General features: G+C 34.7%; 1 protein-coding gene and 1 pseudogene across 3 annotated transcripts in view; both read right to left on the bottom strand.

The window, feature by feature from the left end:
• FAF1 (Fas associated factor 1) overlaps window positions 1-27,385 on the bottom strand; it is a 459,658-nt gene that overhangs the window by 133,050 nt on the left and 299,223 nt on the right. For all 3 annotated transcript variants that reach the window (XM_077844988.1, XM_077844990.1, XM_077844991.1), the window contains 4 exons: window positions 12,499-12,594; window positions 5,050-5,176; window positions 4,016-4,079; window positions 2,939-3,020 (listed from right to left, as the gene is read on the bottom strand). In XM_077844988.1, the coding sequence (XP_077701114.1) occupies window positions 2,939-3,020; window positions 4,016-4,079; window positions 5,050-5,176; window positions 12,499-12,594 (369 nt within the window). The remainder of the gene's footprint in view (window positions 1-2,938; window positions 3,021-4,015; window positions 4,080-5,049; window positions 5,177-12,498; window positions 12,595-27,385) is intronic.
• On the bottom strand, window positions 12,983-14,534 carry LOC144282687 (uncharacterized; annotated as a pseudogene).

The following is a 27,385-nucleotide window of genomic DNA, read 5'->3' as shown; positions in this document are numbered from 1 at the left end:
AAAAAATAATAAAAAATAAAAGATATCTATTCCTATTTGGGAGCTATAGTTTAAGTCACAAAGTCCCTAACATTTTCCAATTACTTCAACTACTTTCAACTATATTTATGTCAAATAGAGGATTGTTTAAATATCGTAGCATGGTCATACAAGGAGAGATTCTATAACCATTAGAGTCCTGTTTTAATGAAGTAGCCAGTATTACTTACAAAGCAGTCTTACAAAAGAATTTTGACCTGAATATAATAAAGCTTTTAGACCTACTATCCACTTCTCAGGAAATACAGAGATAGAAGAAGAAGTTAAATAATACCACAAGGAAGCAATTATACAGATCCAGAATTTAGAACAGTATAAAATAGCCATCTAGATTATTTCTTCACAAAGCAAATGTTATGGGGGCGCGGGAAGGCAGGGAGGATGGGTGCTTGTTTAAAAGGGATTTAAGAAATCTAACCATCACATGGTGCCTGAGTGGATCAGTCGGTTAAGGGTCAGACTCTTGATTTTGGCTCAGGTCATGATCTCAGGGTTGTGAGACTGAGCCCCACAATGGGCTCTTCCCCCAAAGTCTTCTTGAGATTCTCTCTCTCCCTCTGCCCCTCCCTCCAACATGCTCTCTCACACACTCTTTCTCTCAAAATAAATAAATCCTAAAAAAAAAAAAAAAAAATCTAACAGCCAAATATAATTTGTGATCCTTGAGTAGACTGTGGTTTCAAAAAAATAGTTAAAAAGACATTTTGGAGACAGCTGGTATATGAATATGTCAATATGACAGCTGAATATGTACTGGATATTAGATGATATTAGAGAATTACTGTTAATTTTGTTACATGTGATGTTTTGTTACAAATAGATGTTTTTAGGTGTATGATATGTAATTTAACAAAAATATTGAATATAAAAAGATATTCTAGATATTTTCATGCAGTTTTAAGTTTTAATCATTTCAAAAATTTAACTGCTACAAACTTTAAAAAATCACGAGAAACTTTTTTTATATTTATTTTTATATATTTCAAATGATAGATTTTATATTTATTTTCTGTTCCTGTCAATGTGTGCCATTTTCAGTTAGAGAAGAACTAAAACAAAAATTTGTCATAAAAAACTAATTCATCAAAATCACAAACCTAAGTAAGGGTAAAAAATGTAAATAATCACATTTCAAATGCTACTCTTTTATAAATGTGTGGCAGTTAAACTTTTAAGTTAAGGCTTTTATCTCCATTAAAACTTTGGGATGCCTGCAAATAGAAGAAGCAAATATGGCAAAGTTATTAGTTATTTAATCTAGGGATATGGGATTTAGGTGTTTATTGTAATATTCTTTTTACTTTTCCTGTATTGAAAATTGTTTTACTACAAGGTTAAATATTATAAAATATAATTAAGCAAATGACCATGTGATATTAAAAGATGAAAATAAACTATCTTAACAGGTTTATAACATGACTCAGTAATATTAAATATACATAGAAACATTCATCAAATACATTTAAAAATATGGAAAGAATGAGTATGTATCATACTTTTAATTGTTAATCTGTGTTAGAATATTTTCTTTTTGCTTTTCAGTATTTTCCATAAACCTGCATTTTGGAAACTATAAACATATATTATTGTAAATACTTATTCAAAAATAACATCCATTTTATATAAATTTAATAATTAAAAAATAGATTAGCACAGCATTTGTAATGGGCAATTCCACTATTCTTGTGGTAAAAAACTATTTGTGTTTCTTATTTCACTTTATTAAACTGTTATTATTGCTCTAAGTTTGATCACTGATTATTGTCAATTTTTAAAATTTGCTTAAAATCAAATTTTCTTTATGCCAGAGTTTAAGATAAACTGGAAACTAGAAATTTCAGAGGCATCCTTGCATTTTATTCTCAAAATTCCTTGCCCTCTTCAATTCAAATAACTTTCCCTCTACTTACTTCATCTACACACTATTTCTTCCTTCCCACTCTTTTATCCTTTATTCATTAGAGTATTTAGTATGTATAGGGATGTAAGGTACACAGTCACTGCCAAAAAGAAAATCAAATCTCTTCAGAAGACTTGTATATAGAGAATAGAAAATGATAAGCAATATGTTATATGTAACAGTAAGACAAGCAGAGGGTATTATTAAAAGTACTAAGGGGTAGGCACAATAGTGAGGATAGTGGGAGAGTCAGGGATAGTTAAGTTTCAGAGGAAGAGTAGAAGGTAACCAGGTAAAGGGCAGAATGAAGGCATTCCTTATAGCAGAGAAGCATGAACAAAGAGTAAGATTATGGGGAAACACAAATGGAACATCATTGCTAGATTTATTAAGTGTAAAATAGGGAATGGGAAGAGCTAAAACTGTGCAGATAAGGTAGGAGCCAGATTATTAAGGTCTCTACTACTGGGTCAACATATAAACAAAGTGATTACTTAGAATCTTCTTGGTGAAAATGGACCTTCTGAATTCTTGCTATAAATGCCAATCTATTTGACTTCAAGATCACAATGCCCATTTCTATATTTTTGCTGTTGAAAGTGACTTTTGAGATAAAAATATTGCAGTTATTAAATATATCCTATTAGCTGGAATCATTTTGGGAAAAGACTGAAAGACAAATCCTTTACCAAGACCCTGTCAATCAGGTAACTGAAAAGAACATACTCATGTAGCCTAGTCCCTTCTAAGCATGTCTACTTTTTGTTCCCCTATAAAAAACTCCTGTTTCAGAGTCTGACAGGGCCATCTATAAGAGCCAGCAACACCCTATTGCTCCTCTGAAATGGGCATCTTGGTGAAGATTAGGCTGGTAGATGAACCACAAACAAAATCAAGTCTTCAATCTGAAAAAACGAGAAAACATTAAGCATTGCCTAAGGCCTGGTGGTAAACCTATGGGATGCACTTTTTAATCAGAAAAGATAAAACTGCACTTACATCTCTGGCTTTCACATAGAAGGCCTCTTGAAAAGCAGCTTCTAATGAGCCAATAAAAAATACAGGATGGCAGTCACCATATCTATAGGAAAAATTATGTCTATTAATTTAAATACATTTCAAATTGCCTCAAAGTTTCACAAGTCTAATTAGCATCTTTTAAGTAAATGTTGGGACTAATGTCTCTTAAGTATAAACCAAACATCAAACATTCTTTTAAAGGTTTGGGAATGAGCTTCATTAGTTCATAGAGTTCTTCTTGGCCTATATTGATAATGTTAGAATATTGTAATTTTAAGAACATCTAGCAAATGGACTTATTAATAAGTGCTACAAAACACCATGCCATTTATAAGTAGGAATTCCTGGTTATCTACTTTCCTAAGATTTTCCTTACAGTAAACTTAACTTTTCATTTTATTAGTTTATTTATTCTGGAAGTCTAACAGAGAGGGAAAAACTTATATCTTTTGCAAAGTTTCCAAATTATATTACATTGGAAACCAGAACTAAAGAGAAATATCATTTACAAAACAAAAATTTAGGGTTAAAAATTTAAATCTTCTTTACTTAAACACCTTATAAGAATCTCTAATGCATATAAAACATTTCAATTAGACTCTTAAGAATAACAGTTCAAAAACAAAAATTAAAAGAAAAAATTCACTTACATTTAAAATTTTAAAATTATTTTTATATTTAATATTTTAAAGGATATTTTACTTATCCTAGGATATACCAAAAATTAGCATCTTATAACCTAGTCCCTTTGGGAATATAGGGACTCATAAATTATATATTGATATATATTATTAATATATTAATTAGTATCCATTTATTTTATTTCTATAAAGATATAGAGATAAGATGAATACATCTCTGAAGTGGCATAAATGGCTTACTAGTTATCCACATTGAATAATATGTGTTAAACTACCAGGACTATATAAACTGATAAATGTATCCTTTGAATACTTTACAGAGAAATTAAAGACAATCTATAATTAAAATTGCCCCATAAAAATTACAGTAGCATTAAAAAACATCAGTTTTATGTAGTTAATGTCCTAACCCTACCTTGAAGAAAACTCTGCTGTAAATTGTAATAAGGCATCTCCTTCATTTTCTGCGTTTTCTGGCACTAAAAAACAAACAAAAGAAAAAACAAAAACAAAAAAAACAAAACAAATAGACACAAAAAACAAACCACATAACATCTAATCCCACATATAAGAAATATATTTAATCAATAAAGAGAAAATAAAATTAAATTTTAACTTCTGTGATATATTTGAGGAGACATTTTAACTTGACATACATTAGAAGATCACATAAAACCTTAAAAAGGAACCTTGAAAAAATTCCAAGCTCATAAATTTTGGAAAGCCAACTGACACAATCCGGCTAAGCATTTCAAATGTGTCAGTAATCAATTAGGATTCCAGTGTTTTCTTAAAATGACATCTTGTGATTAAATTATATAAGAAAGGATCTCAAATTCTTTTAACAATCTTATTTATAAGGAAGATGGTCAATTTTAAGTAAATATCACATCTGTTTGTGCCCAAGGGAATTCCCTGATTTCACTGAGTAAATGAGCCATTTAAGGATTTATTTTAATGGTAATTTTGCATATAGTATCACTTGTGATTATATATCATGTAAAGTTAAAAAGAAGGGGATGGCACATTTAGTTTACCCTTTTTTTCCTTCCAAAGGTGGGACCAGTGAATGGAAAAATGATATTATTCTTAAAACTGATATCTCCACTAAGATGTGGGGAAACAAGTACAGTCATAGAAGATATAGTTATTTGTTACCCACCTCAAGGTTTAAAGTAAAGAAACTCATAATAATTACATATGTGAAACATAAGTTACTCATTCCCTTGCATTTTTAATGAATTTTACATAAGCATTGGGAATTGTCGAGCTTAATAAAACCAAAACTAAAGAGGCTGTGGTTCTAATGAATAATGTGTCTACTTGTTATATTTTCTCTCTTCAAACCTGGAAAGTCAATAAGAGATTTTTAAGTTCATTGTTCTTCATAAGTTTCTGCAGTAGGAAGTAGAATTATAGTGCTAGACCCAAAGAGCTATTAATACTCACTCATTGGAGATTTTCTCAGGGCAGAAGATGCCATGCCGAATACATCTCCATCATCCACTCCAAATTCGGAAGCATCTTCAAAATCATCTCCATCGCTATCACTAACCATATGAACATCGGTGCTTTGCTATTTAAGAAAAGTCCTGATTAGTTTTATATTGACTTTAGGAAATCAAATTCCAAAATATAAGTTATGTAATCACAACGGGATATAAGTATTATAATAATTTTATTAAATAAGAATCCATTTGCTAGAGTAAATTTTTCATTTTAAGGCTATGTATGGGGATCGCTGGGTGCCTCAGCGGTTTAGCACCTGCCTTCGGCCCAGGGCATGATCCTGGAGACCCAGGATCGAGTTCCACATCAGGCTCCCTGCATGGAGCCTGCTTCTCCCTCTGCCTGTGTCTCTGCTTCTCTCTCTCTCTCTCTCTCTCTGTATCTCTCATGAATAAATAAATTTTAAAAAATCTTAAAAAAAAAAAAGAAATTAAGGCTTATGTATATTTCTAAACTTGCTGTGATAACCCTAAACCAGGTTGGAACCTGAAGGAAAATGAAGAATGCTTACAAACTCAATGAAGACAGCGATTTTTGTCTGTTTTATCCCCAGAAATAGTGTACAATTAAGTGCTCATAAATGTGGAGATGGTTATAATCAGAGAGGTCAAAGACAAAGCAAGCTATAAGAGTCTTTTAAAAAGCTCACAGTAATCTCTATTTCAAACTTGCCACATCCTTACTGCAAGCGTTCTCAAATTTTTCATTAGTGGAATATGGTACACTATTCTGAGTGTTATTGGAGATAATATGAAATATACTATATAAAAAGCTCTTTGTAAAGTGCAGGCTATTAAATATGAGATGTGCTTCTATTCAATAAATATTTGTTGAGAATTTACTACATGCTGGGCACTGATAAACATGTTCTGTTTAGGGATGCCTGGGTGGCTCAGTGGTTGAGCATCTGCCTTTGGCTCAGGGCGGTCCCGGGATCGAGTCCCATATTGGGCTCCTTGCATGGAGCCTGCTTCTCTTGTCTCTGCCTCTCTCTCTGCCTCTCTCTGTGTGTCTCTCATGAATAAATAAATAAAATCTTGAAAAACAATAACAAAACATATTCTGTTTATTTTGTTTTCAGCAACATCAGTTGAGATTTAAAGTATTACAATTAAAAACACCAACTTCAAAATATGAACTAAGCTGCTAATCTCTAGGTAAGAATGGAATTTCAAAAATACTGAGATCTAAAACATCCAAACTGTGAATACTGACAAATATTTATGTCTTGGATGAAAAGGGGGTCTCAGCAAGATATCTGGCTAAAAGCCTATCTGTACTATGTTCAATACATAAAGACTGTTTAATAAATGACATTTCTATCTTTTAAAATACAGCATTATGTACTTAAGCTACGAAAATGGGGAAACTATTTGATTCTGGCCTATGAAGAAGAGCCTACCTTAGAGATAAATATTTGCCAGAAAAGCATTAAGAGAAACTTAGAAAAAAAAAAAAAAAAAAAGAGAGAGAGAGAAACTTAGAATCAAAGACTCCTAAAACTTGGCTAAAGGGATGTTAGAGGTTGGCTAGTCATAAAATCATAGATTTTTAAACTAGAAGGGATTTTAAAGATCTTCTTATCAATGGTTTTCAAATTTCTTTTCACAGGGTTACCGCTTTCCCATGGCCCCACGGCAAAATATTATGTAAAATTACAATAGACATGTGCATAAAATAGACAAAAGTAAGGCCACTCTAGTTGATGCAGGGAGAGGGAGTCTAATGTTCCTGGGCTTGGCCTTTTCTTTCTCATATCTCTTTGATAGTTGGGTACTTCAGAAAGTCTCAGGACACTATGGAACAATTTTTAAATCTACTGATCTAGCAAGTCTTAACAGCTCCAAATGAAGAAGCCAAGATATTTACTCCATTTGACTCAGCTTAGCATTTCCTCTTTGGGCATAACCAAGCACTGATGTCCAGAATTGCAACATTTTCTCTCTTATCTGAAAGTCTTCCTATTGGTTTGAGTAGAGAAGATAACAAAAAAATACTTATTGGATGAGTGAAAATGAATGGTCCTTGCCCTAAGCAGTCTATCTGCTATTCTGACTATACCACTATATCTCACAGACACCTTGTTTCTACTTATGATGCTAATCTAAGTGTTTTGCTTTATAGGGCACAGTGCTCCTCCTAATTTCAGCAACTTAACAGCTTAAAAATTCAAAAGCCCCTTCTTATTTCAAAGTAGTAAGGGAGCCTCCTCTATAAAACAACACATTTATTAGGATCACTTCTGTGCTTGAATTCCCTCTGTGTTTCAGGCACGCGTATATCTGGAGCATGAAGTTCCCTGAACATTGAGGCTCAGTTTCTTGAACAGGTAAGGTGCAGGATCTAAGAGGTACACTATATGCTCTTGTAGGATACTTAGCCAGGTTCACAGGCTGGTGGAAAGAAACAAAAGTCCAGTATGATGAACCTTGTCACGTTTGCTATCAGCTAAGCTCTCATCTCAGCCTTCATTGGTCTTGCCTAACACTCACTTTTCCCTTCAAGAGGCATCAGGTTAAAAGAAGGGTTGGAAGACAGACATCTTTTTTTCTCACTCTTTTACCTTACTCCTCCACATTGAAACTCCTCCTAATCCAGTCTTCCATCAAATAATAGCCCCTTTCCATAACAAAATAATTTCATACTATACTAGGATAGTGATTTTAATCTGTGCCTATGTGACCAATTATTCATTTTGTCTTCATAAAGTGTAGAATTCCCAAGTCTCTTAAGATCCAGAAAGCAAAATCCTACACAGGGAGTTATCTAAAAAGCCTACACAGGGAGTTATCTAAAAAGCCAATTTTGTTGAAAAAAGTATATTTCAAATATGAATTATTGAAGTATCTGCAAGAATGAGCTACTTAATTATGTATAAGGAACTCCCAATCTCTTCACATTTTCTTATCAGCCATCTAACAGGTTAGGAAAGCTTTTTCTAAAAAATGAGATAAACAATCATTTTTTCATTAGTGTTTGCTGATGAGAATATATAATCTCTTGGTTCAGCCATGGCAGCCTTAAAACTCTTTGAATCCAGAGAATTTATTTATTCAGAATTTGAAAAACAGCTAAAAAAATTCATGATTCTATTTTGGCTGTTTATCGGTATTCATTTATTCCCATTATCATTTAACAAACATTTACAAACCCCTAGTAAATGCCACATTGCCTGGAAAGATATAGTCTATACTTTCTTAAGGTGCACTCTATAATATTTATATATATACACACATATATGATATATAAATAATATTATAATACCTAATGATAAGTGTCATGACAGGTAAGTTTCAAGGAGAGTATTTAATTTTAATGCACAGGAAATGGGAAAAATCAGAGGAAACTTCCTAGAGGAGGAAGAACCAAACTGTTTGAGACAAAATTTAGACTCCTTATATACTTGGCACTAAGGCAAGCTTGTAAGTGAAGCAGATGTTCCTTTCACCAATTATATCAAAGCACCAGGTTAAAAGCTAGGGATACAGAGATAAAACATGGTTCAGGCTTTCATGAAATTTCCACTCTAAAGGAAGACATAAAAATATCCTTATTTGAATAGTCAAAAGGAAAGGGTCACAAAAATCACAATGTATCATTTGCGAGTTTCAAAGAATAGCAGGTCCCTCAGTGATTAAAATGAGCAGTTTTTGGCTTGGGTTGACAGTGATCATTACTATGGATGAGAAAATAGGTTTCTGGGGGGAGATATGGTAAGTTCAATTTTGTGCAGAGTTAGTCTGCAATGGGCCTTCAAATGAAAATGTTCAGAAGTAACTCGATTACCATTTAGTTTGTCTCACCAAGTTTTAAAAACTGAAATACAGATTTTTGGCAATTATCCATGTTCAATTTCATTTTATTAGGTATAAGATCCTTTGCTCTGTTCACAGTCATATTCCTGGTACTTAGATCAGTACTAGGCATAGAGGGGCATGCAATCAGAATATAATGAATGAAAACTGAATGAATCTTTTCTGCCACTTAAATCAAAACCTAGGTATCATTCTTATCTCTTCCTTTTCTCTCCTCCCACAAATCCTATCAGTCACCAGGCCTACTGATTTTACCTCCAAAATACTTCTTGAACCCATATCCTTCTCTAGTTTTACAAATGATGTTCTAGTTGGACATCCCATTATCCTTTAATTGAGCTAGTACAATAGATTCATATTTGATTTCTCTGCCTCCAATCTGCTTCCCTTACACCTAGCCTCTACACAGCAGCCAAAACTGTCTTCTCTGAACTGCGTATTTGGGGAAAGAAAATCATTTCTCACTTACAAGCCTTCTATGGCTGCCCAGAATTCAAGTTCCCAACTTGACCTGTAAGACCTATTCACCTTCAATCTTATCTCTTATGTTTGTCTCCCACTTTATTTGCATAAACACCAACCTACAGTCATCTCTGTGTATACTGCATCAGATCATGTTGTTTCCTTTGAATGTTTCTTCATTTGGTTGACTATGCCTCATTCTTTATAATTTGATTTGGATAAAAATTCCTCTAGTCTTTCTTCCCCCTCCTCCTCCCTCAACTTGTTCCTCATCCTCTTCCTCCTCCCCTTCTTCTACTTTTTGTTTTTTTAATATTTACTCACCAATATTTATTTTGTGGCCAGTATATGCCAGGTACTACACTAGGTGTTAGGGCTACAGAGGTACATAAGGCAGATATAGCTTTTGCTTGCAAACATTCTTGAATGTTATGCCTCCAACCTCCACTTTTGTGCTCCCGTAGTATCTTGTACTTGCCTCGATTTTTTCACTATATAATATAAAATTACCAGGTATATTCATCTGACTAGCACACAGTGAACATTCAAAAGATGTTTCCTTAACCGAAGTTATTAACTAACTAACTAGTGTCTATTACATTTGAAGTTTTTTTTTTTTATTCTTGGGGTACTCCCCCCTCTTCCACTATCAACTGAGGAGTTGACAATTCTCCAGAGGCCTGGGTCCATGGGTCCTTACTCTGTCCCACCCAGGCAGCTGGAAAAAGAAGAGGAACGTATTTAGCTAGGTACTGAGATATGGAAAGATCATTAAAAGGGGGCTGGGGAGTAAGGGAAGGCTGGGAAAGTAAGAAAAAATGGCGAATTATAAAAAAAATGTAGTTGCAGGACCAGAAGGAAGATGTAAGAACCAAAATTCCCCTAGGTAGAGGACACATAACTATAAGCCATAAAATTCAAAGCTTAAATTTAATTACTGGTCTCAAAAGTCTTCTTCCTAACTTGAGGCTTAAGACAATCAATAGAAAAATGGTAATTGTCCTGAAACCTGAAATCATGTAGAAGGGTTAAAACTGGAAAAAAAAAAGCAGAACCACTGGGTGGAAGCTACAAGGACACATGTTCCAGTTTAATATATGAACGATATCAAGACCTATAGCTGTTCAACAATTGGAACTGGTTGCCTTGTTACAGGAAATCAAATATAGGAATATTTTGAGAGGATATTTGAGTGAGGTCTTTCAGCATACAGACTGTGGTCCTAATGACAGGTACCTAGAAGACATTAAATGTTTAAATGAATGAGGGATAAATAGTGGAAGTGGAATAGAAGAGTGGAAATAAAATTTTAAAAATCCCTTCCAGTTGGATAATTTTATGACAGCATAAAAGCCTGAGTCACCCTTGTCCATTTCTCACCAGTCCCCTGAAAAGGTGATTTTTACAGTCAGGGAAGGAAAAATAATGGTTTCATTCCAAAAGTCATATTTTAAGATGCTCCCAAGACTGTTGCTCTTTTAGTTTATCAAAGCCTCACTAACCCCACTCTACTTTGACTAACCTAAAGAATGTGCTGCCTCATAAACACTATTTATTATTGTATGACATTGACTTTTTTCCTCTTTTTTTTTTTTTTTTCCTGACAGGACCCCCAAATAACACATGTAATAGTGAGAGTGAGAGAAGGAAATAAAATGAAGTGAAACAGGTATATGTCATCTTTCAAAGGAAAGAGCTAAAAATTTTGGGTGGAGCAAGTTGGCCACCATTTAACATAGTGGATTTATCCGTAAGAGGGTTGAAGCATAACCTACTTTAGTATTAAAAACATACCAAGCACTAGAAAGAAATATTTCAATAAATTATTTCTGGTAATTTCTGCCAAGCAGTGACTCTCAGTATCATGTTTCCTTTCATGAGGATTAGTGAGATAAAATGCTAAATAAAATGGTGTGGGTTCCTTAAAGGAAATTAACATTTTTAGAGGCCCAAGAAAACACTTACAGTAATATTTGTAGCAGGAGAAAACCCTTCCTTCTATGTGGATTTCTAAGATATGTTAAAAACCAGAGTTGCAGATTATCATTTTCACAGGATGATCATGGACCAGAATGTGACTTATGTAGTCTCACTTTTCTTTCACCTATTTAAGTGATATAAATATATATTCAGAGGATGGCTAAGAGGTCCTGTAGCAGTTTCCATAATGAATGTCCCAAATACACATTTTAAACAAAAATTCGCAACCATATTTTGTATAGAACGTAAATGGAAAAAAATTTCTTGGATTAGCCCAACCTTTTGAATATCTGGATCATCCTTTAGCCTGAAAAACACTGAGATAAATAACGTTTTTCTGTGCTATTTAGTTATGACCTTTTTGACATGTGCTTTTTAAGCCACAGTGATGACTATTCTTAGCACATAGTAGGAGCTCAATAAATGTTTTTTAAACAGATAAATTATAATATCCAAGCTATCTTTCCCACTCCCTTATAATCAAAGGCATAGTTGGACACAAAGTGTTATTTGTAGCCATGGAAAAGATATTGCCTTTTAACATTGTTCAGACCACAAAGACACATACAGGTACATCCCATACACAAACATGTTCAATCTTATCTTCCCCCTCTTCTCTATTCCTATAGCACTCTATGTGCTATCACTGCTCTTATTACATTTTGCCATTATTATTAGTTTACTTGTCTATCATCTTTGACTTTGAGCACTTTGGTAAATACATTGTTATTCATCCTTGTTACTTAGTATCAAGCACAATACCTGGCTAATAGACTGGGCTCCAACTCAATGAGTTAAAGAACCTTCAGGATCGGTCTTAATAAATGTACTCAACTATAGAGTAGGCAACGAAGAAAATCCTTTTGTCAACCTGTCAATTCTAAGTAAAATTCATTTCTATCAATCCACCTGAATTCTGTCTGTTGAAACATGAAACTTAGAGACCAAGAAGGAGCACATTAGCAATAAACTCGCATGAAAAGTTTCTGCCTTCAAGAATTTACTGAGATTTTATTCACGCTACATTAACTTTATCTATTCATTGCTGTGGCAGATAAAAAAAGAATAGGAAATGGGCAGGTAGTAGAAGACAGGCCTTCTATTCACCAGAAAGCTTGGCAAACAGGCTTACCTCTTCGGACTGCTCCCGGGTCTGCAAAGGTGAAGATCTTCTGCCCACTGTAAGCCGATGGCAGGGATAAGACAGTCCTGATTCAGCAAGACACATCTGCAAAAAGAATCCACCATTTGCAAACAAAATGAGGCCAGGTCTCACAAAAGACCCTTTTGATATTTTCTAGATTTTTTTTTTTTTTAAGATTTTATTTATGTGAGTGAGAGAAAGAGAGATAGTATGAGCAGGGGCAGAGAGAAGCAGACTCCCTGCTGAGCAGGGAACCAGCCTGGTGCTGTGTTCCATCCCAGGACGCTAGGATCATGACTTGAACCAAAGACGCTTAACTGACTGATCCACCCAGCTGCCCCTTTATAAAATAAAACTTTTATTAAGTTTTAATTTATAGTTCTTTATTCTAGTTAGAAATATCTTAAACATGCCAAATAAAAATCCACATTTTCAAACCACAAGATGTTAATACATTCAACAAAAATTTATATTATCTTATTGCTGTGAATTTACAGAGTAATAATCCAGGTCCATTTTGATTAGATGATTGAAATAACCTTCCTAGGTTAAACTTTCTAGACATCACAAATCCCTTATAATAATGTAAACGAAATAACTTTTCTCTAAAAGATGAACTTGAAAACTTCACTCTTTCAGGACTTGCACTTCTTTATGGACTTCCTGATGGGGAATGATTTCTTTTTGTAGATAGAAATCTGGACTTTGACTGATTGTTGGCAGTGAAACAGACCTGGATCTTGACCCTGACCTTGATGGAGATCTTTATCCTTTTATAGAACCAGCCCTAGATCCTCTGTGTTAAGCTGATTTTGTTGGTCGAGGAGATCCTGATCTTGACCTTTCTCCCTGCTCCTGCTACATGAGTGTGAGTATCGCCTACCTCTGGATCTTAAATATGATCTAGACTGCAACCTGCTTCCCCTCTGCTGACTGTAATGATGACAATCATAAGCATGATGTCCTTTTTTGCCACACTTATCACTGGGACCAAATGAATGTTGGGCAAGTGGTCTATTTTCAAAATCAGATCTCCAAAGCATGCCTGTTGATAATTCAACTCTCATTCTGGAACCACAAATCACCTTCCCATCCAGATCTTGCACTGCATCTTCTGCATGTGTTGGATCTTCAAATTCCACAAAGGGAAATCCTGGAGGATTTTTCACAATCCACACAGTTCTTAAAGGACCGTAATAACTGAAAGCCCTTTTTAACTCTCTTCTGCTGACACCAGTTCCCAGATTACCAACATATACCTTGGTTTTCTCCTCCATACCACCTGTAAGGTGATATGATGTCTGGTTTGCTCACAGTGCCCAGGGAGTACGTAATACAAAGGCTGTAACACCAACTCAGTTGCCAATGTCCTGGCAGCCGTTTTTATTTTAATTCCAGCATAGTCAATATATACAGTGTTATATTAGTTTCAGGTGTACAATACGGTAATTCAACAATTCCACACATCACCCAGTGCTTATCATAATAAGTGCACTCCTTAATCCCCATCACCTATTTCACCCATCCCCCTAGTCCACCTCCCCTCTGATAACCATCAGTTTGTTCTCTATTGTTAAGAGTCTGTTTCTTGGTTTGTCTACTTTTTCTTCCTTTGCTCACTTGCTTCGAAAATTCCACATATGAGTGAAATCATATGGTATGTCTTTCAGTGACTGACTTATTTCATTTAGCATATATCCTCTAGCTCCATCCATATTGTAAAGCAAATGGCAAGATTTCATTTTTTAGGACTGAATAATAATTATATATATAATAGTTATATATATATATATTTCATCTATATATGAAATAGTTATAAACCTCTTCTTTACCCATTCATCAGTTGATGGACACTTGGGTTACTTCCATAATTTGGCTATTGTAAATAATGCTGCTGTAAACATTGGGATGCATGTATCCCTTCGAATTAGTATTTCTGTATTCTTTGGGCAAATACCCCATAGTGCAATTGCTGGATGGCAGTTTTAAGTTTTTGAGGGAATTTCATACTGTTTTCCAGACTAGCTGCAGCAGTTTGCATTCCCACCAAGAGTGCAAGAGTTCCCTTTCTCCACATCCTCACCAACACTTGTTTCTTGTGTTTTAGATTTTAGTCATTCTGACAGGTGTGAGATAATATATCATTGTGGTTTTCGTTTGCATTTCCCTGTGATGAGTGATGTTGAGCATCTTTTCAGGTGTCTCTTGGTGATCTGCATGTCTTCTTTGGAGAAATGTCTGTTCATGACTTCAGTCCATTTTTTAGTTGGATAATTTGTTTTGGGGTGTTGAGTTGTATTAAGTTCTTTAAATATTTTGAATACTAACCCTTTATTGGATATGTCATTTGCAAATATCTTATCCCCTTCAGTAGGCTGCTTTTTAATTTTGTTGATTATTTCCTTTGCTGTGGAGAAGCTTTTTATTTTGATGTAGTCCCAATAGTTTATTTTTAGTCAAGGTTATTTTTCATAAGACAAAAGACTAGTGCTCCAGGAAACTGTAAGAGGCCTAAAATAAAGCTAATCATGTATATCTCCACACCCTCACCTACCACCAGTGTGTCTGTTACTTTTCCAATTAGAATAATACTTCAGCTTACGAATTCCCAGGACAGTACTCTAATAAATCTTTTTTGGAGGGTACCCTAGAGTAGTGTTTGCTGAAGGCATTAAAAAGAAAAGTTTCTACAGATGGTAACAATGTCATTTATGATTTAATAATATTGATACATAATATCAGATTCTTACAGCTTATTAATCTATAATATATGTAAAACACCTAGCACAGTATCTGGCACACAAACATTGAGCTAATTCAGTTAATTTTTATTACCATTATGATATAAAATATTACCCAAAGAATCTGCCTAGTTTAGCCAACACAATTAAGGCCAAATATATTTACTCCTACAGAAGTTTTTAGTGGGTCATATATTAAATAACTAATTTGAGGTTTAAATTAAATTTGGGAAAATGTGAGCAAATATGAGTACATGTCACTTTTGTCTACCTAGAGGAATTAAAACAATATTAAATAGCCAAAAGAGGGTGTTTTTCTTTGGTGTTCATGAAATGACACATTTGTGTATTTAATGTAATGATGATATCAAGTTTCTTTTATTATTATTAGAAATAAAATAGGTTTTCCATTAGCACACTGAAAACATTCACTGGCAACTTGTGGGGAAGTGTGAATTAAACTGATTTATGAGGAAGCCCAAATTTCTGTAAATTCACAGATACTAACCAAGGACACAACAGTGGGTTGGTCATAACTACAATTCAAAAGTGTTATAATCAAGCTAATTACCTGAAGACAAATATAGGAATGAAAAATGCAAATGCCACAGATACACAGGTATCTTCAAATCATGTGATATGTGTGCTATCATATAGATTATAATGATAAAAATCATTTGCTTTTGATTATTTTTCCTTTAGTCTGGTTAGAGGTTTTTAATTTTTTTTTAAATTGGGGTAAAGTATGCATACCTTTGCTATTTTAATAATTTTATCTTATTTATGTTTTAAAGTAATCTCTATGTCCAGTGTAGGACTCAATCTCAGCACCCTGTAATCAAGAGTCCCATGCTCTACTGACTGAGCCAGCCAGGTGCAAAACTGTACCACGTCAGTCATATTTATTAACATTTGTCACAATTGGCTCAATTTATTTTATTTCAGTACAAACAAATACAATGGAATATTACTCAGCCATTAGAAACAACAAATACCCACCATTTGCTTCAATGTGGATGGAACTGGAGGGTATTATGCTGAGTGAAGTAAGTCAATCGGAGAAGGACAAACATTATATGTTCTCATTCATTTGGGGAATATAAATAATAGTGAAAGGGAATATAAGGGAAGGGAGAAGAAATGTGTGGGAAATATCAGAAAGGAAGACAGAACATAAAGACTCCTAACTCTGGGAAACGAACTGGGGGTGGTGGAAGGGGAGGAGGGCGGGGGGTGGGGGTGAATGGGTGACCGGCACTGAGGGGAGCACTTGATGGGATGAGCACTGGGTGTTATTCTGTATGTTGGTAAATTGAACACCAATAAAAAATAAATTTATTTAAAAAAAAACACCATAACATAAAAAAAAGCTAATTTAGATAAGAAGCACAGGCTAAATTTCAAGTCATGTTACTTTCACAATATTCTTCATTAAAAAAAGTCTTCCTCCCCCACCCTAAAATCCTCTGGTAATGAAACAGTAATGATGGTAAATGTCACTGATAGTAAGAAGCAGTTTAGTGTAATGGAAAGGGACTTGGATGAGGAGCCAAAGAAATCTCAATTCTCAAGTATTGCCCAGCCTTCTGAACTTGGGGAAGTCATTTCTCTATTCTAAGCCAGAATTCTCCATTTATTGAGGCGAGTAATCCCTGCCTTAACTACCTCAATGGACTTTTCAAAGGGTTAAATGTATTAAAAGTAAGTAAAAGCTGGCTTCGAAACTGTACTGAACAGGTACAAGACCTTTTGTCATTCCAATGATCATTATTTTTAGGACCTGGGAAGAAAAAATGGGCTTGCCTCCATAATAAGAGGAAACTGAGTCACTATATACCCAGTGTGGATTAAATAGTAGTCTATCCTAAAGGAACATATATACCAATCAGAGAGACAAAAGATGCACATAGGAACAGGCACAGAAAAAGGAATACAAGGGAGTAAAGATGGGGCTCTATCTCCACCAGGCAGTCTCTGTAGGGCTTTTCCCTTTTCCCTTGGAAGGGAAAAGTTACTCAGAGAGTGATTTCAATAATTTAGGGCTAACGTAAATGTTTGATGGGACTCATAACCTAAATTTACACAAAAGATGTGAAGTCAGAAGGCTGAGGTTCCAGGGTGGCTGAATCATTCAATTGTCCAATGACTATGGGCAAATTTCTGTATTTCAGTCTTATTTAGAGAGAGAATGGTGTAATAGAACCTGTACTCAATTCACAAAATAGGGTAATACAATCTGTTCTTTCTCACAGAGTTGGTATGAACAACCAGTGAGATTGAGATAATGTATATGAAACCAAATGGTTATATAATTGAAAAGGATCGATACTATCATTTGGGTATTTATTTTGCAAGGAAATGGAAAAAAAGATTAAGGTTGCAGGTCTGTTTGACTTTATAGTTGAAAAATGTTACCTTAAAAAATTTAGATTTGCATACATTATGTTAGTTAATTAACCTAAACATAATGGTAATCTCTCAATCACAAGATTGCTTTAACCTAATCTAATGAAGAACTGTGACTCATTTGCAAAATCTATTTCAAGGCTTTATTCAGTTTTTTCCTGGCCACATTAGACTGTAATTCTCTGACATTCCATCATTGCAGATGCAGAAATTCAAAACAGGCTCACAAATTCAAAATGAAGCCAAGCCAAAATTCCTTTATTAATTAATTCTATACCTTTAAATAAATATAGCATATCTGAGGGTATAATCTGAATGCTTAGGGATAGGGAAAGGTTGGGATACAAGAATTTTCATGTCTAAAAATCCCACTGGCTATTATATATATAATACATATGTTATATAACATATATAGGTTTAATTAAACTATTATATATGTAAATACATATATAAAATAGGGATTATATATATGAATGTATATATATGTAAAAATGGCTTATGTTGTTGAAAAGCATGAGAGTTATTTGTTTATTTATAAAGATTTTGGTTTTTTTAAGAGTAATTTAAGGTTTACAACAAAATTGAGACGAGAGTAGAGATTCCTCCTATACTCCCTGCCTCCAAACAGGCATAGTCTCTCCCATTACCAATATCACTCACCTGGATGGTGTTTTTGTTTTTTTTTTTTTTTTTTTACCAAGGATAAACCTACATTGACACATTGTAATTATTCAAAGTCTATAGTTTACATTAGGGTTCACTCTTGGTGTTGTATATTTTATGTGTTTGGAAAAAGTTATAATGGCATTTATCCATTATCCATTTACCCATAATACCATACAGAGTATTTTCACCACCCTAAAAATCCCCTGTGCTCTGACTATTCATTTCCACCTCCCCCCACTGCCCTTGGCAACCACTGATCTTTTTCCTGTCTCCATAGTTTTGCCTTTTCCAGAATGTCATTCCAAATTGGTCTCTTTCAATTAGTAATATGCATTTAAAGTTCATCCATGTCTTTTCATGCTTAAAATCTCATTTCCTCCTAGTATTGAATGATATGTCTGGATGTACCACAGTTTGTTTAGCCATTCATCTATTGAATGATTTCTTGGTTGCTTCCAGGTTATGGCAATCACAAATAAAGCTTCTAAAAAACATCCGTGTATAGGGTTTTGTGGGGAACTAAGTTTACAGTTCTTTGGGGTAAACAGCAAAAAGCACAATCACTAATTCATATGGTAAGAGTATGTTAAGCTTTCTAAAAATCACCAAAATGTATTCCAAAATGTCCATAACATTTTGTATCCTTACCAATAGTGAATGAGAGCTCCTATTGCTCCACATTCTCACCAGCATTTGGTGGTGTCAGTGGTCTGTATTTTAGTCATTTAATGGATGTTTTTCATTTGTTTGTTTGTTTTAAGTGTGTGGGGTGGGTGGGGGCAGAGGAAGAGAGACATAATCTTTTTCTTTTAAAATTTTATTTATTTATTTGAGAGAGACAGAGAGAGTACAAGCAAGGGGAGGAGCACAGGCAGAGGGAGAGAGATAATCAGACTTCCCACTGAGCAAGGAGCCCATGGAGGGCTTGATCCCAGGACCCTGAGATCATGACCTGAACTGAAATCAGATGCTTAACAGGTGCCCCAGGCCCCAGGAAAGAGAGAATCTTAAGCAGGCTCCATGTCCTGATGTTGGGCCTCGACCTCACAACCCTCAGATCATGACCTGAGCCAAAAACAAGAGTTGGATGCTCGAAGGACTGAGCCACCCAGGCACCTCTTAAACTACCCTTAATAGGTAGTTTTAAAATTTACATTTCCCTGATGACATATTATGTGGAGTATCTTTTCATATGTAATTTGCCATCTGTGTATCTTCTTTGGTAAGATGTCTGTTAAGGTTTGGCTCATTTTTTTAATTGGGTTGTTCATTTTCTTGTTGAGTATTAAGAGCTCCTTGTCTATTTTATTTTTTTAAGATTTTATTTATTTATTTATTTATTTATTTATTTATTTATTTATGAGAGAGAGAGAGAGAGAGAGAGAGAGAGAGAGGCAGAGACACAGGCAGAGGGAGAAGTAGGCTCCATGCAGGGAGCCTGACGTGGGACTCGATCCTGGGTCTCTAGGATTAGGCCCTGGGCTGAAGGCGGCGCTAAACCGCTGAGCCACCCGGGCTGCCCTCCTTGTCTATTTTAGATAAAAGTTCCTTCTCAGATGTATCTTTTACAGATATTTTCTACCAGCAAGGACTTCTAAAGTCTGAATGTCTTAAGTTCAAATTCACTTCTGTTAGTTATTTTTCTATTATTTACTTCAACCAATATTTCATATCTCAAACCTTGGTTTCTTATTCTATAAAATTGGAAATTACCTTTCCTAAAAGGCTTTCTATAAGATGGCTTAAACGAGAATAGATTTGCCAAATAGTCAGGACACCTGCACTCCAATGTTTATAGCAGCAATGTTCACAATAGCCAAACTGTGGAAGGAGCCTCGGTGTCCATCGAAAGATGAATGGATAAAGAAGATGTGGTCTATACATATAGTGGAATATTACTCAGCCATTAGAAACGACAAATACTCACAATTTGCTTCAACGTGGATGGACCTGGAGGGTATTATGCTGAGTGAAGTAAGTCAATCGGAGAAGGACAAACATTGTATGGTCTCATTCATTTGGGAAATATAAAAATTAGTCAACGGGATTATAGGGGAAAGGAGAGAAAATGAGTGGGAAATATCAGAGAGGGTGACAAAACATCAGAGACACCTAACTCTGGGAAATGAACAAGGGTTAGTGGAAGGCGAGGTGGATGAGGGGTTGGGGTGACTGGGTGATGGGCACTGAGGGGGGCACTTGATGGGACAAGCACTGGGTGTTATAATATATGTTGGCAAATTGAACTCCAATAAAAAAAACATACAAAGAAAAAAAAGATTTGCCAAATAGTATATATCCCATTACTTAGTGAATACTCTTAAGGTCTATTTTTTTTTTTTTTCTGTAAGAAAGTATTTAGTATTTTCTTAGAAACATATTAACGATGCCAATGATTCTCAAAATGTGGTTTATAGACACAGGGTTCTTGAAATCCTTTTAGGGGTTCCACAAGATCAAAATAATTTTTGTAATAATATTTAGATGGTATTTGATTTTTTTAACTGTTTTTGCTCTAATAGAAAAAAAAAAGAAAAAGCAATGATAGGCAAAACTGCTGGTACCTTAGCACAAATCAAGGCAGTGACACCAAACTGTGTGAAAGTCTCCACTGCTGTGTACTTACTGTAAAAATGCCAGTTTAACTTAAGAATGCTCCTGCTGAATCAGTAGAAAATTTTGCTTTCAAGTAGACTTGACCTCTTTGAATGGGAATGACAAATGGGAAGTATGCATAAAACTCCTGCTGCATGACAAAGTATGATGGTTGTATTGAGGAAGAAGCACTTGTGTAATTGTTTGACTTGTGTGCTGAACTTTTTTCATGGAATACTATTATTACTGAAATGATTGGCAAGCAAACTATGGTTATTTGGTTTAGGTATTTGACAGGATTCTTCCAAAATGAATTAAGCCTGTTACTTCAAGGAACAGGTCTGAGAGTATTGACTACCCATGACAAAATTTGAGTTTTTAAGTAAAAATTAAAATTTTGGAAAACTTATCAGCCGCCATTAATGGAACAGCTTCCTAATGCTTAAAGACGTTTTATTTTCTTTTTAAAGGTTTCATTTTTAAGTAATCTCTATATCCAACACAGAGCTTGAACCTACAATCCTGAGATCAATAGTCACATGCTCCACCTACTGAACAAGCCTGGCACCTTCTTAAAGACTTTTCTGATGAGATCAGTGGTGATATTAACGGGTTATTTATTTTTTTTTTTTTTAGTATCATATAATGGAATAGGTCAGTATTAGAAAATCTGCATAACTCAGAGGACCAAGATGCTCCAAATGAACAACGCATGCATGATGTTATAAAATTATGCACTGGTAAAGGATCTAGTTAAAGTGCAAGCTGGGACGCCTGGGTGGCTCAGCGGTTGAGCATCTGCCTTGGGCTCGGGTCATGATCCCAGGGTCCTGGGATCGAGTCCACATCTGGCTCCCTGTATGGCGCCTACTTCTCCCTCTGCCTGTGTCTCTGCCTCTCTCTCTCTGCATCTCTCATGAATAAATAAATAAAATCTTAAAAAAATAAATAAGCAAAGTGCAAGATGGATCAATGGATCTTACTGTAACAAAGAACAAAAAGAATATTGATATCGCTGCAGATTCCACATCAAAACTAACATTAGGAAACTATCACTTTGAGTTCTGGTTTAGAGTCAAAGAATAATATCCACAATGATCTGAAAAGACTATTAAAATACTCCTCCTGAAAAAAAAAAAAAAATACTCCTCCTGGGCAGCATGGGTGGCTCAGCGGTTTAGCACCGCCTTCGGCCTAGAGTGTGATACTGGAGACCCAGGATCCAGTCCCATGTCAGGCACACTGCATGGAGCCTACTTTTTCCTCTGCCTGTGTCTCTGCCACTCTTTCTCTGTCTCTATAATGAATAAAGAAATAAAATCTTAAAAAAAAAAAATTCCTCCCTGAGAGCAATCCACATGAATGACCTCTCAGATCCCTTCCAGCTCTTATGAACTACAATCTTAATGCATTACTAAGAAGATTCAGTTCAGTCACCTCCAGGATCCTTGCCCTGCATGTGATACGCTTAGTAAAACAACCTAAAAATTATATAACTATAGCTTTACTATTTATATCTTTTAAAAATCAGCTTGTAAAACACAATTCCCTTGTGTTTAAAAAATATTAATAAGAGAATTTTTTAAAACCATATTTCAAGCTTGTCAACATCTTGACAAGGCAGCAGCATAAGTAGTTCCATCTAGGTCTGAGAGTCTTGCAAGGAATCAGCATTGAATACAATCATCATAGTACAATGAAGATACACACATACATATCACTGAGTATTGTTTTATTGAGATATAACTGACTTACAAGAAACTATACATGTTTTGAAATATGTAATTTGATATACTTTGGAATATATAAAAAATACCCATGAAATCACTCATGGTTTTAAAAATATTTTAATAATAATTGCTATTATTGAGAGCTTAATGTATATTGGTATTATTGGCATTATTTGTGCTTTATATACATTATTCCATATTGTCACAATAACCCTCCTTGATAGGTATTATTATAACCCCCATTTTAAAGATAAGGATATTGAACCTTACACAGATTAAGAAGCATGCCCAAGGTCACACAGCTACTAAGTTGTGAGTCAAAATTCAAACTCAGAGAGTTTTATCTCAGGCATTTAGAAAGAATTTAGTCAAACACTATTAAGGCCCTACTATATGTTGTCTGAGGGACTGATCAACAAAAATTACTTTCTGTGGCATAGTCAAAACAGCTTCTCCTGGATACCATTAATTTGTCAGGTACCATATTTTAAGTACTTTATATAATATATGTCTACCATACATGACAATCCTGCAAATTAAAGATAAACATGTTTGCATAGATCACAAAACAGCGTTGGGGTAGGGGGTAGAATAATTTGTCTAAGATTAATCAACCTCTAAGTGGCAAACCAGATTTTATTCCAAAAGCCATGGAGTTTTAACTATATCACATTTCTGACCAACGGAAAGCTTTTTATGAATAAGAAGCCCTGAAGATGACTGCTGGATCACCCCTCTAAAATATTCAGATGCTCACTGTTCAGCTAGACAGATTAAGGTAGTTGGAAGCCAAACTGAATCATGAGGCTGAAGTTTCATTTAATGCCAACCAGAGTGCAAATCAAAAAAGCTTATTTATTCACAATTCAAGCTTTTTTGTTTTTTTTTTTAAATCACTTATGTGCTAGAAATGTCACAGAGCTTTAATTTGTGGCAGGTTGAAGCAAGCTTATTAAGAATGTTAGTTACCAAGTGCACATCCACTTGTCTGGACTAGCCCACTGCCACATTCTTGTAGCAGGGTTAAATAGCAGTTTAGTCACTTCATAAAAAAAAAAAAAAGCACACTGTTAAAAAGGAAGTGGCTAATAATAATCTGGAACCAATAGGATGGAATATTATAAGAGATGTAGAGGTCAAGATCAATTATCTACAAAACTCCTCTATAAACAGCTCAAAAACTGTTCTCTCCCTGGTCTTGCTATATTAGCATCCTCAACTGATTTGGCAAGTTGGTAAGATTTAATAAAATAAAACCTAACAGTAACAAATTCTGAGGCTTTCTGCTGTGTATAAAAACAAGAATGATATCATGCAAGCCAAGTTGAAAGAAACAAGGATGGCTGCTATAGATGGCTTCATTTTAGACTCATAAAGTATTAGAGTTGGAAGGGTCTTTGAATTCATCAATTGCTGATATCCCAACAAGGAGACTACAGGCCTTTTTTTTTTTTTTTTTTTTTAAAAGAAGGCACCATACCCAGTGTGGAACCCAATATGGGGCTTGAACTCACACGAGATCAAGAGTTGGATGTTTAACCAACTTAGCCACCCAAGCACCCCAGAGACCACAGATCTTTAAGTCTTAGCTGAGGTAAGTGCTACTGCCATGCTATTTCTATCAAGCATCCCTCGTTCCATTCAAAGCTACTAATGGGACTCTCCTGAGAGTTTATCACCAGCCTACTTCTATCACCAGAATCTTCTATCAGTAGCCCATCATCTCCAGTAGATTCTAAATGAAATTTAGTTTCTTCTCATAAGAAGACCGAGTTTAATACTACTATTTAAGGGGAGAAACTGAGATGTAGAGAGTTAAAGTTGTTTGCCCCAAGTCACACCATCAGGATGGCTAGTATCAAAAAGACAAAAAATAACAAGTGTTGGCAAGGAAGTGGAAAAAAGGGAATTCTTGTGCATTGTTGATGAGAAAGCAAATTAGTACAGCTACTATGGAAAACAGTTCCTAAAAAAGAAAAGAAAAGAAAAGAAAAAGAAATGGAAAGGAAAAAGAAAAGAAAAGAAAAAAAGAAAAGAAAAGAAAAGACTAAAAATAGAAATATCTTATGATCCAGTCACTCCACTTCTGGATATTTACTCAAAGAAAATGAAAACACTAATTTGCGAAGACATATGTACCCCAGTATTTACTGCAGCATTATTTACAATAGCTAAGATATGGAAGCAACCTAAGGGTTAATCAATAAGTGGATGGATCAAGGAGATATGGTAAATATACGTACAATGGAATATTACTCAGTCATAAAATAGAATGAAATCTTGCCATTTGTGACATAAATGGGCCTAGAGGGTATACACTAAATGAAATAAATCAGAGAAAGACAAATACCATATGCTTTCATTTATATGTGGAATCTAAAAAACAAAACAAAGGAACAAACAACAATAAAGAAAAACAACTCATAGAGAACAAACTAGTGGTTGCCAGAGGAGAGGGGAGCAGGGAGATGGCTAAAATAGATGAAGAGGATAGGAGGTACAAACCTTAAGTTATAAAATAAGTAAATCATGGGGATGAAAAGTACAGCATAGGAATATAGTCAATAATACTGTAATAATTTTGTATGGTGACAGACAGTAACTACACTTACGGTATTTTGAAATGTATATAATGGTACACCTGAAACTAATATAATATTAAATGTCTATCATACTTCAATTAAAAATTTAAAAAAAAGAAAAAATGGATTTCAAATAAATAATGATTTGAGACTCATCTTTGAGGGAATGATTGTCAAAATAAATAGCATTTCCTAATGCAGTGATACACAGAAATGTCCTAGTGAAGCAACGTATTTGTGGCATTCTTGGATATCCACACTTAACTGTAAGCTGCATATGCTACGCATCTTCTTGGGTCCTCAGTGAACAGTTGCAGAGGATAATTTTCAATTAAAAAAAACAACTGCATTATATTTTATTTATTTAGGTTCCATTTAACCAATAGTTAGTGTCATAAGTTACTTGTGAATATTCCTAAGATGTAAACTGTAGCTTTGACAAGTTGTAAATTCTACGTGACATGTTTAATCTAAACTGTCTTTTTGTATAAAGAATACATTTATTGAAAGTTTCAAAATATTTTTAAAGATTTTATTTATTTATTTATTCATGAGAGACACAGAGAGGCAGAGACATAGGCAGAGGGAGAAGTAGGCTCTTCACAGGGAGCCTGATGCTGGACTCAATCCCTGAACTGGGATCACGCCCTGAGCCGCAGACAGAGGCTCAACCACTGAGCCACCCAGGTGTTCCTCAAAATATTTTTAAAAATGTGTTGAAAACAAGGAGAATCACCTGATGCTACTTTGCTGTGTTATAATTGCCTATCTTCATATTTCCCTCCACTTATCCAGCATTCTGTCTAGCATTCTGTCAAGGAGAGGTTGCTCAACATTAATTTTTTTTTTTTTAAGTCTTCTACTGCATCCCAGTTCCTAAAACCAGAGTATACCATTAAGAGATGAAAATTTGGGATGCCTGGGTGGCTCAGCAGTTAGGCACCTGCCTTTGGCTCAGGTAGTGAACCTGGTATCTGGGATCGAGTTCCGCATCAGGTTTCCTGAGAGGGAACCTGCTTCTCCCTCTGCCTGTGTCTCTGCCTCTCTCTCTCTCTCAGTCTGTGTCTTTCATGAATGAATAAATAAATCTTAAAAAAAAAAAAGGGAGAGGGAGAAAGATGAAAATTCGTCCATTGCACAAAATTAATAAAATTTCTAAAAAGATGTACTTTTATAAAACTAAATAGACAGTAACATTCTTGCATTTTAGTATATGATTCTAGTAAGTATACTAGACGAGCTTCTGACGTACTTCAGAATACTATTACTTCTGAGCATTGTTATATAAGAATATAGCCCTGTTAGTCTAGCAGAACACTGCCTACTGGCACAATTTCTCCCATACCTATTTAGCAAGAATGATCAGGTTTACCTCTATAAAGATACTAGCTCAGGCAGGTAGACTAGTTACTATTTGAAAGACAGCTTTAAGCCAAAGAAGCTATTTCAATTGAATCAAGAGTTCTAATTGAAAGTCTGCTATTTTGCACAGGGGCAGATAATCCATGCTGTGAATTAAATGGCACTTGTTTCTCAGTACCGATCTCTACAGCTGTTATTTAATTGCTTATGAGCACCCTCTGGTGGAGGGCAGAAAAAAAGAACCTATTAAAAAAAAACCCCAGTGCTTCTAATCCACGGGATGGGTGAGGGGAAAGAAAGCAATTTGAAACGTGTAGATTTCTCTTGAACTTGTCCTTCTTCCCATACTTACTTTTAATTCAGAACTAGTTGCTGAGAAAGTTATATGAACCATATAGTTACCCAGAGTCTATAATAACTTAATTATTCAATAAACATTTATTAAGTTCCCAATATTGTGTCCCTTGGATACAGATAACCTAGCCTTGGATCCTGGCTTTGATATTTAATACATTTTCCAAGGAAGTTGCTTGACCTCATAAGACCCAACTTTCCTCATCCAAGTAATGGGAATAATATCTTAATTGACAGCATTAAAAAGGTGATAAGTGGATAAGTGCTAAGCATAGGGGGCTTAATTTTGCAACTAAAACAAAAAGCACATACCCTTCATCTTTGGCTTTTTGTCAGAAGGAAGGTTTATCTCATATATAGGTGTTTTCAGATGCAATGCCCAATTATTTGTCTTTAAGAATTTAAGCCTAGATGACAGTATTGGTATCAGATTAGTGTT

The sequence above is a fragment of the Canis aureus genome, chromosome 13 (genome assembly GCF_053574225.1).
Source record: "Canis aureus isolate CA01 chromosome 13, VMU_Caureus_v.1.0, whole genome shotgun sequence".
Taxonomy (NCBI): domain Eukaryota; kingdom Metazoa; phylum Chordata; class Mammalia; order Carnivora; family Canidae; genus Canis; species Canis aureus.
This window is presented reverse-complemented; position numbering and strand designations above follow the sequence as displayed.